This window comes from Streptopelia decaocto (assembly GCF_964273445.1).
Source record: "Streptopelia decaocto genome assembly, chromosome: 18".
Classification (NCBI taxonomy): Eukaryota; Metazoa; Chordata; class Aves; order Columbiformes; family Columbidae; genus Streptopelia; species Streptopelia decaocto.
The window spans coordinates 7,327,539-7,345,726 of NC_138673.1; the positions used below are offsets into that span (position 1 = coordinate 7,327,539).

At 46.0% G+C, this 18,188-nt stretch overlaps 1 protein-coding gene across 2 annotated transcripts in view; it reads right to left on the bottom strand.

Moving 5' to 3' along the window:
- Positions 1–18,188, bottom strand: part of SSH2 (slingshot protein phosphatase 2) — an 85,557-nt gene that overhangs the window by 41,301 nt on the left and 26,068 nt on the right. The window contains exon 2 of one of the 2 annotated variants that reach the window (XM_082068234.1): positions 15,639–15,682. In XM_082068234.1, coding sequence (XP_081924360.1) covers positions 15,639–15,682 — 44 coding nt within the window. Of the gene's footprint in view, positions 1–5,776; positions 5,956–15,638; positions 15,683–18,188 lie in introns of those variants that run through there. The other variant, XM_082068235.1, reaches the window with a different exon arrangement.

Below are 18,188 nucleotides of genomic sequence, written 5' to 3' on the forward strand. Positions count from 1 at the left end.
GCCCTATCAGAAAATTCAGGTGTAACCCATCTGCACTTTTCTGGTGAAGCGCTGGAAATGTAAGCGAGTGTGAACCAAGCCCAGAACTGTGGCGACCCCAGGCCGCTGGGACAGCAGGGACCTCATTAAGCCACTTGTGAGAAGTGTGTGAACAAACCACGGACTTCACTACTAGCTGACAAAGATCATTTGTTTAAAAGAAAAGGACTAAATTTATGGTTCAGCACTTGATGGATTTAGCCTACTTGTAACAAAGGTGTTTTGAGAGAAAGCATGCTTCTTAAATGGCTTATTACAAATAAACCCAGAGACCCCAAAGGGCTGAACACAATGTTGATGAGGGCCAGATAAGTACTGGATCAACAGGAAAATGCACTGAACAAGAGCCTGTGGCCTTAATATACCTAGCAACACCCACATTTGAAAAGCTGCCGATGCCAAGAAGCGCCGACCCTACACAGAGAGCTCACGGGCTGGATTCCCGTATCACTCGCAGCCCTCACAAACGCTTCCTTTTACCATTAATCTCTCCAGGTTTTTCTCCTCCCCAACCTCGCTCATCTGTGGGCCGATGTCCTTGAACCAGAAGGCTTCTCTGTCACAAAACACTGGGTTAATCCCACACAACACAGCAATAGGCGGCTGCAGAACAACTATTGCCAGTCTCCAGTTACATCCCAAGCTGCTGAACTTAAGCTCTGGCCCCAGTGCACACACAGAGCAAAGGGGATGGATCCTCAGGATATTTCAGCAAAAGCACAAGGAATCAGAATTAATGGCAGGAGGGAATTTTACCCCACGTGTGTGTGTCCTCAGCCAGCTGCTAAAAAACACGGCGGCTGGAAACTCAAGTTGCAGATTCGCTCTGCACACATTCCGCCCATTACACTGGAGAAAAAATATTTGCTGAACTAGTTTTAGGCTCATATGGGCTGATAATTTAAATGCTGTTTGTCAGATCGATGCAGAGGAGACGGCAACTCTTCAGGGCCTATTGCAGAATGGGATGCAACATTTTAAACTTTCTCTGACCCCATAAACACTGGTTAGAAGCAACATTTTGAGAAAGTTAGCCTGAAGTTGTTTAAAAACCAATGAAGTAATATTTTAGCCAGGGGCTCTGTGATAAAGGTACAAGGAAGTACAGTCGTGCAAAAGAAAATCCCAGCTGGTCTATTCACTGGCCCCAAAAGGTCCTTTCTGCTGATAATCTCGCTCGGGTCCTTCTGCTTTGCAGTCTGTAGAAAAATCCCAAGTATTTCCAGAGACTGGAACATCTGCAGAAGTTTCAAGAAAACACAGAATCTCAGAGGCAACTGTACCATTCACAACCTTTTAAAACATGGACTTGGCAGCCCAGCAGCATGGGCTTCCTAACTTAAACGTATTGCTTGAAAAACAGTGTATGTGCGTGGGGGGCTTGGGCTTGTCCTTGAACGCTAGTTTGCTGCTCAGGTTTTGATTTTACATCCGATAACCATCTCTGTCTCTGTTCCAACCCCCTACCAGGAAGGATCGGTGAGACAAATACTCAGAGCTTCCAGGGGAATCAAAGGAAAAGCCAAACAGGAAAAGTAGTAATGAACAATACAGCCCTGGCTTAGTTAATGATCAACTTTGGAGCACACAGCACACTACTTTTACCCAATCACCAAAACTTATTTGTGTGGTTTTTGATAATCAGCAGGTTGTAAGGGGCCTTTTACTCATTGCATTTGTGTTATCGCAATCGGCAAAGAAATAAAAAGATGAGAAATCCCCCCCAACGTGGCTGAGTCACCAGGTTCTCCTGCCCCCCCCCACAGGAGCACAGCGCTGTGTCCTGCAGCAAACCCAGCGTTCAACACACCCAACGGGGACACAGCGCTGCTGCCGTCCCCACTGGCACCAGCCCCTACAAGAGCTGACGAGATCACCAACTTCTTTCCATATTTCAAGCGCCTTCAACCAGAGGGACCCTCAGGCAACTCCAGCCACAGCTGACGGTGGTAACGGGAATCACTCTGCTATCTGCCAGGCTTTTGAGCAGCTGTTTCCAAACATCTCCTCGTCAGCTCTTAAATAGCATCAACTCTCAGCACAATGGTAAAATGCTCACAAAGGTACAAGCGCTTACAATGGTACAAAGGCAATTAAAGATTTCCAATAACACGCTGCTCAGAGGATTACGGTCTAATTGCTGAACGGTCAAGGTTTTCGACAGCAATAAGACTGCAAGCAGGTAAAAAGGTTGTAAGGTTTCACATACAATAGATAAATAAATAAGCAGCTCTTCAAACAATGGTAAGAGCAGCCACACACCTAAGTTCCCGACTTGGCATAATTTAAAATTAGGTGGTCATGAAATACGCTCACACGAAGGCCAGAGCTGCATGACAAAGGTAAATGAAAGGGGTGGGGAGGCCGGGCACAAACAGGAGGCAGCACAATGAGCCCGAGTCACCTGGCGGTGTAATTCAGCGCAGTTTGTAATTACCTGCACAGCCCGTAACTTCCTCTGACGTTGGGAAGTGTTGTTTCTTCACACCATGCAGAAAAAGGTTTGTCACTTACACAAAAACTGATTATGTGAGAGAGCAACAGGCTGATAAGCCAAGTCTGCGAGAATGTTTTGTGGCTACCTTTAGCTGAAAATAATCCTGTTTAACTTGGAGGGTTTATTTTTTTTTAAGAGCTCCAAGATACACCCAAAACACTGTGAAGAAACTCTATTCTAGCTCCTTTTTTTTCCCCAAACTTTAAAATACTTATGAAAACTATCAGTTAACATCTTATAAAAGAAAACAGAGTAATATAAAGTAAGAGAACCATGGAAAGTAGCAAGCATATTCATGTGTGTAGATCCATCTGGCTCTTAAAATGTTGGAGGATGAAGGAGTAAACAGTACTGGAAGGAGTAATCAGTACTGGAGCGTTTTAACGTGTGCTCAATGGGAGCTGAGGGAGAGCTCAGAAAGACAACAAGTATTTAAACACACAAAAATGGCACAAAAATGGCAGGGGGGGTGGAGGCAGCAAAGCTGGGTGGCTCATCCTCAGGTGCAAAAGAAAGGCCAAACATCCATGTGCATCTTCAGCCCCCGCTCGTTGCTGAACACCGGCCGGGCCGCAGAGGAAGGATGTGGCTGGGTCTTCCCTGATTGCTGGACAACCTGCTTTGCCACCGAGATAAAGAGGAAAAGCGAGCGACAGAGGAATCAGGCGCTATCACAGGGACACGGAAAAAACACTCCTGGGACACAACAATGAATGAGATACCGAAAACTTGGCCAACGGTGGAGGAAGCGGCCGCAGGCAGGAAGAGCTGATCTGTGGCTGTTCCTCCGGGTTTCTGTTAAAAATCCTTCGGTACAAGCAAACTGTGTGAAGTTTTGCCTTGTTCTATTTTTTTCCCCATCAACTGCCTTAGAGTTTTAGTAGAGCACAGTAAATTTTGAATCCTGCACACAAATAAACTAGTAAATCAGCAGAATCCCCACTAGGTTCAATGAGAGTAGCAAGACTTTCTGGAATGAGTTACAGCTACAAATTCTGAGCATTTTGCTAAAAACAAGCCTCTCGGATATTATTGAAATCCTTGTGAACCTGAAATAAATTAGACCCGGAGCAGCTGACTACACTACTGACTAAAAAGTGTCAACACAAGAGTAATTTCTGCTGATCTCTGAAAGCCAGAGCTGATTAGCCAAATGCATCTCCTAAAAAATACACTGAAACAGAAGTTCCTGATAACATTTGGGTCACTACTGCCCTTCTCATTCCACAGAGAACACATTTTCAGCACAGTAAAACAACAAAAGCTGGATTTTAGGACACCTATTATTAATCAGCATTTGTGAACTCGTGATTAGGATTCTAACTTTAAATATTTATTATACCAGCCTGAAAGCCACACCACTGTCCTGATTGAGAATTCTATCAAAATATTAACCCAGCGCTCAAGCATTTTGCAAATATTTATGCGTGGGCCAAAAGCTCTGTCATTCTCATGCTTATTAATCTTCCCTTCCAGGAGGCAAAGGACGGCCTAAGCTCTTCTGATAACTCAGTTATCTCTCCCTCCAGAAAAGGAAAGGGTGGTTCTTCCAAGCCGGTGGCAATTTAAACTATTAGTGGATACCAGCCGGCAAAGACGAGCGGTGTTTCCCCTTTCTTTTGATCCCTTTCCATACCCTATCAAATTGTGGGTTAAGTGTTTGAGCAGTGCATTAAATAAACATCTTAAAATGACTTAAATTGTTACCTAACTACGTAAGATGCCTTGGTAAATCATCTTGAGTTGTAAGGAAGTGTTTCCGCCTATACTAGCTTGGGTTTTTACCCCACAATTCCAGAATTAGTGCTGCTTCCCAAAGCCCAGGGCGTATCTAGTTTGCATCCTCGCTTCCACAGAACAGTTCGAGTGTATCACTGTTAAACACTCATTATCAGCAACCACCGGGAAAACCGTAATGTTTACAGGCAACACTGCCAGCGGAATACAAAAATAACTAATTACAAGCATTTTGGGTAGAGTATGAAAGGCTCAGAGAGACTTAACTAAACTGATTACCAACTACAGCAGTGATTGCTTATGCTCAAAAAAGAGGCCACAGAGTCCCAGGACTTATTTCCATACCAAGCGTAAGCAGGGATATCTACTAAAGACCTCGTAAGTGCAAAGCAGCTCAATTTCTAGCTTCTTGCAACAAGAACATGCTTCAGGTGGGACCCAGCATTTTATCCGACTATCTTTAAGCCTTTCATGATGTTTCCAAGAGATAAAACAACCGTTGGCTTCTTTAAAGAAATATCAAACATGATTAGACCACAGCGACTATCTCTCCAAAAGCCTTATCTCCCAGCCCATAGCAGCCAGTTCCCTCCTTAATCCTTGCAGCCAAACCCCACAACTCAGGCGGGCACTGTTAATGGTCTACAAATTAAATTATTATTGGCATCTGCATTTCAAAGGAGGGTGTGCAGCTGGAGAGACTGATTTTTCAAGCGGTTTAGTAAGGGGCACACAGTCTGCACTTCATAGCTGCCCAAGACTAACAGTACCTAAAAACTGGCAATCAGCTCATGTCTCTCCCTCATGACCTGCAGGTGCTGAGTGTAAAGTCTCAGTCCCCGCTCCTATGGCACCGACCTGAAAAAAAACCGACCCAAAAACCAACCCCAAATCCACAGCCCCTATCTGCCACCTTGTGATAAGCCAAAACAAGAGATCAACTAAAGGGGCTAATCTGTACTTTAAGCCTACAAGACGGCCAAGGTACATAGTCCCTGGAAGCCTGCACCCCACTGCCACCGGGGGTAGGGGCGGCCAGGGGAGCGAGGGACAGCCGGGACCCGACCCGCACCGGGACCCGACCCGCACCGGGACCCGACCCGCACCGGGACCCGACCCGCACCGGGACCCGAGAGCCGGCAGCTCAGCCGAGAGGACCCGCAGCCCCGAGTTTCCCCTGGGCAGCTCCTCTACAACACTGCTCAAAACGCTTGGCTGGGACCCAGAGTTTTTGTAGGAAAACAAAACCAAACCAAACCGGCGAATCAGCGGTAACGGAGAACGGGGCAGCCCCGCAGTGCCGGTGCCGGCTCCGCGGCCGGAGGAAAGTTTGCCCGAAGGAAACCTGCGTCGGAGTCAACTACCGAGAGCGGAGAAAGCGCAACCGGGGCAGCCGCCCGGCACACCGGGGAGCCGGCAGCAGGCAGGGCAGGCGGAGCGGGACCCGGGGTGCCGGCGGAGGGGAGGCTTTGCCGGTCGGTGCCGGTCTCACCCGGTACTCACAGCTGGGCGATGGCGCCCTGGGAGATCACGGCGTTGTCGGAGAAGTAGGGGATCATCGCGGCTCCCCGCCGAGGCGGCCGCCCTGCCCCGCGGCATCGGGAGCTCCACCGTTCTGCCCCCCGGGCCGCCGCGCTCCCGCCGCCCCCGCCCAGTGCGCAGGAGCGGCCCCGGCAGCGGGAGGGACCGGGAGGGACCCGCCCCGCCCCAGCCCGCACGTGGCGGCGGGGCAGGGACTGGGGACACGGAACGGGGACACGGAACGGGGACAGGGGCGCTCCGGGGCCGGGTTGGACCGCTGGTTCCCCCGGGAGAGAGGGGAGAGGGGACACTGCCAAGCGAGGCTTTAAAAATTATCTTTCCTCCTCCCCCCAAAAAAAAGAAATCTAGGGCAGAAAAGCCGGGAACCCGGCTGCAAATTTTGACACTAGGTTTGAAGCAGCACATCAAAAGATTTTCTTTGCGAAAGGCAGGCAGCGACAACTCGGGTGCTGAGGAAACGACCTTAATTTCTCTCCTGCAGAAGACAGGGGAAATAGTTCTTGGCAATAAGTTTCATATGCAGAGACTTGACGACTTGTTTTCTGCCAAAGGAGAAGAGAAGCAGCTGCCTTTCACTGCTATTTAATCTTTAGCTCCATCACCCCTCAGGAGAAAAGGAAGAAAGGAAGCTCTTTAGAACAAAAATCTTGTTCTCTGGCTGCTGGGAATTCAGATGTTAGAGCACAAGGGAAAGTTAATCCAGTTTTCCAGTGGGGAGGGTTGGGGGGCAAGGTGCCCCATCCAGTCTTGCACCAACTGTCTGTTCCAGATCTGCATTTTTCAGCCCTTGCCGTTTAACTATGAGTGTGGGAAAACAACCAAGAAACCTTGGAAGCTGGCTCGGTTTTCTGTTTCCCATAGGAATGCGGGACATCCCAGCACAAAGGGACACAAACATGATTCTTAAGTTGTCTGGTGCGGATGGCACACGCTCAGACCCCGTACCAAGGCACAAGTGAGGTGGTCGTGGACAATGTAAGTTTTAACACGTGTTCTTAATTAATCACACCTACTCAAGAGCAAAATTGCTGGGGTGTCACTGCAGAACTGCCCCTATGATCAGGCAGCCAAAAGCAAGCTTCATCTAGGGTTTCCTTCCAACTATGAGCTAAAACTTTCAGAGAAGCAGAGAGGGGTTGAAAAACAGCGTGATGGCAACTGCTTCAGGTCTGAGACTTCATAAGAGCAAGACGGACACTCGTCTGAAATGTCTCAGCCAACCCCACTTCAGGGATTCACAGAGTAGCAGAGCAGCAGAATTGGTGATTGTGCAGGTTTGCTAGAATGTGGTTTGGTTGCATTAATTTAAGCAATGTCATCTCACATAGCCAAGAGCACATCTCTGGTAATGGTTCCTCACAGCTGTAAAGAAAACGCAGTGCCAGCTTGCTGCAGTGCCAAGAAAAATCATTTCGTTAGGCAGAAATGAAGTCAGTTGCAAGAAGCAATGGAAAAATCAGGACGTTAGAGAAATGGAGGGTAACTCAATCCTTCCCGAGGTCAGGAGACTGGCAAGAACCTCATATTCAGTAGTAACACATGCCACACATTCATAGACTGAAAAACAAACCCAGAACTTCTATTCTAATTAATAACTTAAGGGCTTTACTCAAGCACTGTAGAAGAATAAATGCACTTAGATACTGTCTGGACAGATATCAGATTTCTTACATGCAACTAACATTACAAAGGCAAGTCCTTCAAAATGGCTAAAAAACAACTGCAGTGATTAACTACAAACAACACTCTGAATGCAGATCCTTAATGGATAATAGATTTGTAAATTAATCAGTCCCAGATTAATATAATGATGCGCTGCATCTCCATATGCTGGGAGACCCAATGCTGATAAGAATATCCCAGCTTTTCTTTTTTTGAACCTTTAAAAAACAGGAGTAAGAAATGCTCGAGTAAGTTCATATGTTGAAATCTGCACTAATAAAAGGTGTTTGAGTGTTTTTGTTGCCACCAGGATCGAAAGGCCGGCCTGAGGCAACAGTGAGATTCACATTTCAGTTCCCACTGTCCATTGGTACAGCACGTGATGTTTTCATATTCTGCTTTTAAAACCAGACTTAAGGAACAAACACATTTCTTTGTCCAAGTTTCATTCTACATTTAGACACGAGCGAGAAGTATTAATAACTAGATCCCTCGGCACGCAGGAGCAAGGAGCAGGCAGAGCAAAGGGGCTTTGAGGGGACGGACAACGAGATGGAGTTGAAGGCAGCAGGTTGCAAAACAGCCAAGGAACTGCTCCTTGCTGGAAGCAGGTGCGCTCTGTGGGCTGACACCCCGGGAATTCCAAGTGCACGAGATGGCAGTGCTGACAGGTGACAGTCTAAATCACTACCCTGCTGCAAGCGAGCATGTGAGCACAGCATTAATCACTGTGCGACAAGATGTAAATAAGTCTGGCGAGGGTCTCAAGCGCTTCCCAGCCCAGTGCATGAAATGACACTTTTCTGCAGGGAAAAGGGCCCTGCCTGGCCGAGTCTGGGGCGGCATTTCATGCCCCCCAGGAGCTCACAGGATTAGCAGGGCCGGCGGCAAAACCCACTGTGTGTGCACTCGGTACAACGCGACCCTTGTTGGGCAACAGGACTTAACCTTTGAGCACTGCAAAAACTACTAAACTACAGTTACATACGTCAGGCAAGACACACGCTGTAAAACGGGTAAACCTGTGGGAAGTACTCCCATAATGTTCGAGGTAAAGGGAACAGTGGGATGTCGTCAGGCGCAGGAATTTTGGCCTAAATCTGTTAGCATCAGTGTAATACATAAGGCAATGCAGAACACAGACCCACGTTTTCAGGGGATTATTATAACAAAAAACAGTGAAGTTGCTGCGTTAGGCAAACAAACCACCCCCTCCCCATCACATCCTCTCTGCACAGAGCGCTGCGCCTGCTCAGCCACCTTCACCGCGCACATGGAAAGTTTGTTCTTTACTGCTGGGCAGCTGTTTCCGGTGTCGTTTGTGAAGTTACTCAATTTTGAAAACAACACGTCGCTGCCGCAGCCGAGCGCTGGAGCCTTGCACGAGCACGGGGTAGCCAGTTCATTTCCGTGTGCAGAGGTGGGGCCGAGCGCTTTGTTTTTCTCACCCGAGCTAAACTTAATCTTTCCCCGCAAAGACAAGTGTCTCGGTATCAGGTTTGATGGGGCAAAAGTGTCCTAAGAGGGAGCTATGAAGAATATGGTGCCACACTCCAGCTGTTTGAGGGTCAAAGGGTCCGATGCCTCTGTTTTTTCGGTGGGAGGTCAGTTAATTCAGCCTTTTGCAGGGAGGACGTGTGACTGAGCAATGAGCAGAGTCTAGAGATGAATCCGAGTGGATTAAGAGTCCAAACAGATGACTTATCTAAGGAGAGCCTCAAATTAGTACAGCAAACCTGTACATAGGTAGACACGGGTCTGTTGAGAGAGCAGAACCTCCTGTGCTCATCTCTTACCGCCACCTCCCCCTTTGGAGGGAGAAGATGATCTGTCAAGTCTTCTGGCCATTTTTACCATGGGAGACAATTGTAGTCTAATTTATCAGGAAAACACGAAGGCATTTCAGTAGCAGCCATCAGAAACAAGCCAATGCATGCAGGGCAGAATGAGATATAGCAAAGAAACAAAGCTTTTGCAGTGAGGAAGAGGCATACCACCCACCACGGCAGCACTTACAGCGGTGTTACACACAGTAAGGGAAATTTAACAAAGTAATTATAAAGGAACCCATATCTAGTTAAAAAGAATTAAAAAAAAAGGTGGGGGGAGGCAGGAACAGGGAAAGCACGCAAAACGACACTTGAATCCTGAAGAACCAGTCAGAACAGGAAGCTGCATTCTAAATTTGGTTATTTAAGCTGTCAAAGAGTATTTCTGTTTCCAGCTCTTGAGCAAAGAAATCAGCCGGGCACAGGGGTAGAGTGATAAGCATCGCAGAAAGAACAAAACCCCTCTTTTAGAGCCCATTTGGTCAGTTGCCCATCATGATCAATGATTAGGCTTCTTAGCTGAGAATTCAACACCTATTTTGCAATATTATCACTTCATTAAACCCTTCCCTCACAAACCCCACACCCAATCATTGTATAGTTTACTTATCATCAAATCTTAGAGGGTCTGACACAAAGAGGTCAATGCTCAATTACACCCGTTGTACAAGCGCAGAAGCAAATAACATTGAAGGGACCTGAGCAACTTTTGCTGCAACATCTTCTCGCACAGCCACCTCCTGCTTTCTGCCTTCCCCTTGTATTGGGGCAATTCAAGAGGAGCTTTGAAGAAACCAGTTCTTTGGATGCAAGAACTACAACGTATCCTGTTTGCACAGTGAACTGCTCAGGATGCAAACATTCACATCACTGCTAAAAAGTGAATCCAGACCCTTGCAAACTGTTACAAGGCTGCTCCAAGTCCAGCAAGGAAGAAACGTGCCTGAGTGACAAGTGTGAGATCATTAAATAGCTAATGTGTTATTTCAGTGACCTCTGAAGTATCTAAATCCTCTGAACTGTCAACCCCACACCCCTAATTTTATAAAGGAACGTTGTTGATCCAAAGATACCAAAGAGCTGAATGGCAACAAGTCCTCCAGAAACCCTGGTCCAGATGCTCAAAATACCTTTAAGCACCTGAAATCAACACAGAACTGAAAACACTGAGGATTCATGTTTAGCTTTGAAGCCTTGCCAAGGTGCCCTACCAGGAGAGGGACCAGAACAGCTATTTTGGAGTTTCCCTTTCTATTTACAACAGGAATCCTTCCTTAGATTCCTCCAGCTCAGAGCACCTGGTTCATGCTCAGCAGGAGACACAAGCACGTATGGAATCTTGGAATCTCGCTCACCGCTGAAGACAGAGCACGGGTTCATGGGGCAGCTCTTCTGGGCTTGCTCAGCGCCGAGCAGAACCTTTCTGGAGCTGAAGGATCTGACCCACCTTCATTCCTTTTATTTCCCAGTTTGTCTTTGCCTCGTTCCTCGTTCTCCTCTGTTCACACACTTAGAATGACAAACAAAAAAAACCTGTTTCTAAGCGTTCCTATTTTAGCGAGCTCCCTGCTATAGCATCATATGTTTACTTGGTAATTTGGTAATGCAACGATTTTAAGTCTGTTTGATCCTTCAGCCTGATGATCGCATCTGAAGTCATCTTCACATTATTGTGATCCACAAGTATGTAATCGCACTGGACTGAGCATGTTGTAACGACAGACACAGACCTCGCAGCGAACCAGCCCTGCGGATATCTGTTCCTAATCTAACAAACCCAGATTTTACTACGAGTGCTACGCCTTTGCTCACACTTTGGTGATAAAACACCTGGTGTTCAGAAATGAAGACCACGGACCCACTTTCGTGTGGCCCACAGAACTTTTCCTGGTGGTCAGCAGAGCTGGCAGATGAACAGAACAGTCCTTTATCTCCCTGTAACATACTCCACAAGCAGCTGCAGTAAATGCCGCAGAGAGACTAAGCTGTCACCGAAAGGAAAGGCAGAAAGATGGATTCAGGAAACACGTTCTAAAGATAAGGTTCATACTACAAGAGCTTAGTAATCTCCGGCATGGATAAACACCAGCTTTCCTGTACGCTATACACACACAGTCCCCTCTTACTCAAGACCTGGAGTTAACAAACTGCCTTGCACACCCATTAGAAGATCCAGCTACTGTTCAAGTACCAACAAAATAAATGTTTGACAGCTGCAGCAGCAAGCGAAGGAAGGTTTAATCACTAGAACTCACGGCACATGGTTTTTGGAAGTCCCTCCTGTAGCATAAAATATGCTCAAGGATAACCGAAGTGTGAGCAACCTCAGGAGCACCAAATGGCACTGATACACATCTCCAAAAGTCACGACGACACAGGATGCTGAAGGTTCACACATCTCAATGCGGACTGTAAATGAGCTTTCTGAAGTGTGGTCAAATCCATATCACAGAATCACTCCCATACGTCTGCTGTTATCCTCAGGGAGTGCAAAGCCTACAATGGGATCTCCATTTAAAAATCAAACAAGTTGGCTTATGATTTATTGAGCTGTTGCCCTATACAAGGAAACACATGCACCAATTCCACCTCCTATCTGAAAATAACTTTTATACAGTTACAAACCCTGAGCTCCTGCACTGGACTGTGGTCTTCCTCTCCTAAAACAAAGGTATTTACTCACAGCTTGAAACCTTGAGGCATCCTGGCACATCCAGCTGTTATCATGGTAATAATCTGATTTGCTTTCCTTCCCAGTTTATTCCTGGAAGGAACTATTTTGACTAAAAAAACCAAACCAGAAGGTAAATGTACTTCAGCTGCAAAAGGTGTTCTGAGTTGGGCTTTTTTTGGTTCCTTTTTTTTTACCACTCTCCTGCCCACACCTGAAGATGGGAGGACAAGCACTTTAAAACAATATGTTCAGGTAACAAACTCCAGGTTTCAAGCAGGACCTAATCACTTTCTATGGCACTTGAAGGACTGGCTCCTCAGCTTTACCTGAGCAAACGGACTTTAGTCTGACCAAGCACCAGGCCATAAAACTACAAAGAATTCCTCTGCTAGGCAATACAGTTTACTCAGTTCTACGTGCGGCAGTTACTATGCAGCCTCAAATGCTGCATTTCAGCAACCAGAGCTGGTTCAAGGCCCATGAAGTGGTAAATTCACAGCTAGTGTGGAAATAGAGGGACAATTTAAATCATAAACCCAAAAAGCTGATTCTGACAGCAAATCCAATGCAGACTGTAGCACCACTGCTGCCCCTGGCCCTGGAGACGTTGTTTGTCAGCAAAACAAAGATGCTGAATCCTTGCAACCTTGGTGGAGAGCGCACAAAACCTGAATGGCAATACGTCAGTTGGTGTAAACGCAACTCGAAACTCGATGCACATACATTTTAGGTAAGTTTTAACAACATTGGGATGATGCGAAAAGATTGTTCACACAGATGCTTCATTAAGAGTATATTCAGCGTGGTAGCAGCACGTCTGGGGACAGCAGGAGAGATGTCAGGCCAGCTAGCTGTGCAGCCTCCAGACAGCCTAATAAAAATGTCTAGGAGGTAGCTATGAAGGTAATAAATGTAATAAATAGATTGTTCAGGACATCTGCTTATGCAGTATTCTGTCTCAGCCCCATTAGCCAAGAGTTATGCAGGCGACAGGGACTGGCTGGATCAGGGACTCCAGAGCAAGAACCTGGGCCCACATCAGGAGTTTGGGGATCTCACAAGTAAACTGCAAAAATGGCCACAGGTACGGCAGGCACAGAGACCCCCCGGGGCTCCCCCAGAGCTTGGGCGCGAGGAAAAGGAATTCCAGAAGCCAAGCTGTTTCTCACCTATTTGCTCAGCTTTAGGTATTTGCAGTATTAATTTGCCGTGGTTTTTAGTAACGGATGGAAGCCTTTATAAAAATTAGGTCCATGTTCATGCTACCCAAGTATTTTCCTCAAGTAGGAAAGCAAAGCATTCCTCTTTGCATCAGTACAAAAGAGTTCACAAGAAAATACCATTTGAAGCACCTTCCAAGGGTAATTGCAGAGCACACGAACACTCTGTGCATCTAATAGTTCTTTCCATCTTTTGCAGAAAAGCTTTAAGTGGATTCTGCTCATTCACAAAGCAGAAAACTCCTGATTCCGTGATGGTGCTGGCAGAAGCGGCCTTGCGGCGAGTGCAGACCTGTCGTGTCGTTTGCTCTGTAAAGCAGGTTTAAGTTTAAACAGCATTTTCACATACTTCTCCCATGTCTGTGAGACTGGAGTCCAGGCGATCACAGTCCTCTCTGCACGAATAGGTCGACACCCAGACAGATGATTTGTTTTAGTAACAATGATCTCGATGTACCTACCTACAAGTTTAAGCCACTGTTTGAAGCTCATTTCTCCGTCTCTCTGGAGGACGTTTAGACTGGTTGCTCTTCATAACCTCCACTCAACAAGCCCATAGTCACTCCCGCTGTCACACTGACAGTCTTTTCTGCACGTTCCCCTTCACCTCAATATGTAACCCCTCTCTCATCAGTGCAAAAAGATAAACAGCAGCAACTTAACACAAGAAGTTATCTAGAAATCACTAGGCACAGGACTGGCAATGCTGTTGAGCTGGATCTAAGTGGAACATTTGTCTCATTTGAGACAGCAATCCCTTGACTGCCCAGGGACACGGGGACTCGCGCATGGACATGGAGACTGTACAAAATTACCTTCCAGACTGACTGCTGCAAAAATCTTTTGACACCAAATATGTCTACGTGCTTATGTCTTAAGCCAATTCTCTTGCAAGCATTAACATCTCTATTCACTAACACCCTATTTAATAAATACTGAAAAGTTATTTCATTAACCCAAACGTGCTTTAGCCACAGCAGTACTCCTGCATTTAACGTCCAGTTAAGGGGATGAGTTTGGGCACGCTTGATGCCGACCATACTACCCTGAGGTAGTGTCTGAGCAAATTACACGTAAGTGCAGGAGGTGAAAGGACTTCTTGTCAGAAGAATTTTACAAATAGCAAAAATCCCACCCCAAAAACTGACTGTAGCTCCAGCCAGGTCACCCGAATTGTGCCTCAGGAGAACTTCCCCGGCGCGGCCTTGTCCGGGCAGGCAGCTCGGCATGTCAGGCCGCTGCAGAGCGCTGTGGTGGTGACATCGCAGCTGATATCGTACCTTGCTTTTAAAGCTAATCCCAGTCCGTGGCCTTTTCACTGTCTGGATTTATAATAGCTACTACTTGCTATGTTCCCTATAGCTACTACTTGCTATGTATCTCAATAGATAGATAGATAGATAGACTCAAAAGTTGTTTACAGACAACTGCTGCTCCTCCACAGCAGGACTCCAGGTTGTCCACTTACCACGTTTGACTGTATTATTTTTATCCTGCTGCAATCAAATACCTTTAACGCCCACCCCCTTGTCTTCCCTAAAAAGGATCTTGGTTTCAGTTCGCTTTCTGACCCCAGCAACAGAAGGCATGGTGTTCAGATCACATCAACAGCGGGTTGTCATTTCCTACCCCAGGAAGTTTATTTCAAATATATTTTTAAAAATGTTCATCTCAAACCTAACCTAAAGTTGTTGCTAAGTGTCCACAACAATTAAATACCTCCCATCCCCTCCAATACATTATGTATATTGAGATCAAGTCATGAGTTGATCTTGTGATTGCTGGAAGGCTAAGAGTGAAATTAAAAATCAGAGTTTAGCTGAGTTCAGCTTGAGCCTTTGGGAATTGTGCTTTCCAGCTTTCCTCTCAGTCATGAAAACTGTAAAATGAAGAAATAGCCATTCTTCAATCATCATTTAAGGGTAGAAGACTGAAGGAAACAGACCAGTCACCTTCCCGGGCCACACAATCACGAGACTACACTGAAATAACGGGAATGTGCAAGCAGGACAGCTTTTGCTTTTGCAGATTCATCCAAGTTGGCCCCAAAGCCCAAATTTTGTTTAAATACTAGAACTTATGGCTTCTGTTGTTACCTAGTGACACAAAGAACATTAAGAGAAGAATTTTAACAGCCAAAGAGCTCATACATACATACATACATACATACATACATACATACATATATATATTTAGTGTGTAATCTGACTTTTCCTGTTTCCTGCTGCAGCAACCCTTTTACTGGGAACATCATTTAGGTCATAGTGAAATATATTTTTCATTAAGGTACACATAAGACGGTTCTTCAACATTAACAACAGGCAGAAAATGCTGCATGTTCGCCGAACATGCCAGAACAACAACAAACCCCCCTGTGGAGCATTTCCCACAGAAAGGCATCCTCGAGGACTCCTACGAGCCTCAAGTGACAATCTTACCTTCTGGGCTGGGACCGGCATTCTTCTTCCCCACTGTCTGCCTCCTGCATACATAGGAAAGGAGAAAAAAGTTAATATTCTTTAATATATGCAGAATCCAAAGACTCGCGTTTCAGTGGTTTGATTGCAGAAGGCAGAAGAAACTCAGGCTCTCCCTGCTGCATGTGGCTGTCACTGCGCAGGAACTCACTTTCTGCTCAGCTGTCACTTCATGTTCTCTCCAAACCTCTTTAAATACTCTACATTACAAGAATTTTTGCCACTGCAGGATTTAACGTGCTTCTGCATGGACTTCCCATGACCCTGCCAAACAAGGCAGGCCAAGAGCCAAACACATATTTTACTTCTGGGCAAAGAAACTCTGTTTTTTTTTATTACCTTTATATAGATCATATTAATTCATAGTCCAGTGTCAGCAATCAAGTGTAAGAATCCACAAAACCAGCAAGTAATAACCGTGCCAAATAGGACTGGGTGAGCGCAGGTAGACTAGAAAGTGGAAATTTGACACATTATGCTGCTTTGGATGCAAAACTAACACACACAATTTCTAATATGCTGTGGAATTTTCCTAGGCTTTCCTACTAAGGCCCAAAGCAATAACCTCAACAGAGAGATCTCGGCAATTAACTCCACTTCAGAGTACATTTACATATGCACCGCCAGGCACTGGCTGGATACGGGCAGGAGAGCAAGGGGAGCAATGGGAGACGGAGACATTCTGGAATAGACACATATACAAAACCTACAGACACGAACACATTAAAGCGTCAAGCTCAGAAAAGGGGAGGAACGGAAAAGTTAAGTTTCTCTAAGATAACCATATAAACAGATGATTTTTTTTTCCCTGAGAATCTTTTGAACTACATTCTCTGTGCTTCTTGCATGCAAAGCTCATGTTCGGTTCCCTTTTTAATACAGAGTTAAATGCAGAGACTCCTGCTGGATACTCTGTTCCTTTCTCTTCTATACAAGACCTGCAGGATGAGGACTCAGATCTTTGAAGGGTCAACTCAGTGAACTATCATCAGCTTGATTAAACTGAGAAAGACACCAGCACCACAGTTCCCATCACTTGGCTTTGCCCGATCCCCAAACCCATCCCACTGCTTCGGGGTGCAGGACCCAATGCAGCAGCCTCACAGCATTCGGGTGTTGGTGTTAGATGGGGACGACAAGCTCGAGCCTAAGAAAGACACTAGAACCACAACACCTTTCATTCGGGATGCTGCATCACCTTAAGGACCTGCTGTGCTAAATGTCCTAAAGGAGATCAGCAAAACAAGAAACTGGAATCCAGCATCAGGTGTGCAGTTGGATTCTGTTGAACAAATTATTTATCTCAAGTCCTTCTGAAAACACCATTAACTTCTATGGGCGTGTTTGTTATAGCTGGAACTTCTTAGATCCTGCCCAAGCATAAGCTCTGGTGAGTTCCTTGCGGGTTGACACAAAAAGTTGACTTGGGGGAGCAAGAGGAAGAGCCCAGAGGGAAGAGGAAGAGGTTTCATTACATGCAGGGTAGCTAAAGACATGATGGGGTTTTTGAGTAAGTCAAAACAGCTCAAAAGCATGTATTTGGCTAGAGAACAAGTTCCTCAAACCCACAGTAAGCTAAAACAACTGAAAGAGCACTTGAAATCTCTATTGCGCTGTTCAGAAACCTGAGCTATGCAAACATTTTTAGTATTATAATGAATGGTCATTTTCACATGCCAAAAAAATCCTTGTCACAGCAAGTGGCAAGCCTGGTACGCCATAGCCAGAGTTCCACAAATGACAGGGGAAGATCCTGAAATACACAGATCATTATTATCTCAGCTCCACTCACAATTCAGCCCTTGAGAGCTCAGTGTGGACAGGCCAGACAGGGCCCAGCCCCTTCCCACCTGTCTCTGCTGAAGCTCTTACAGGATCTTTTTAATATTAGGCATAAATGTAGCAGATTCGTGTGAGAAACACATGTATTACAGAACTGTAAACAAGTGCAATTTGAGCAAGAGATCCATCGCCAGTACCTGGAACAAAACCAACCTTCTCTCACCTTCAGTAGCCTCCTCCTCCTCCTCCTCTCACCAGCAACTTTGACGGGCCTGCAGCCTACGGCTTCCCTGCGGCTCATATTTTGTCCTGGTAGTTACAAAGTGATCTGATTTAGATACCTGAATCATCTTCACCCCATCAACTATTTCCTTTGCAAATGCATCCACACCTTCTCACGGACAGAGGGCATTCAGTATTCCATATTTCGCATATCCCACCACTACTATTTCGCCTCTTCCATAAATCTGTGTCACCATCCAGTGTATACCGCACCTGTCCTACAGTCCTCTGCACTTCGTTCTGGTCACCATGTAATTCCGCAGTTGTGAAACATCACAAAAACCTTAGTAACCATCAGCCAAAACTAAGCTGCAATGACAAGTCACCCCACTAGAGGGGAGGGCAGGACAGAGAAGAAGTGTCCAACGCATGGTCAAGTGCAAGCTGCGGTGAAGGAAATGACTCCAATATTGACACAACAACTAAAACAAGCACCTTCACGTTTTC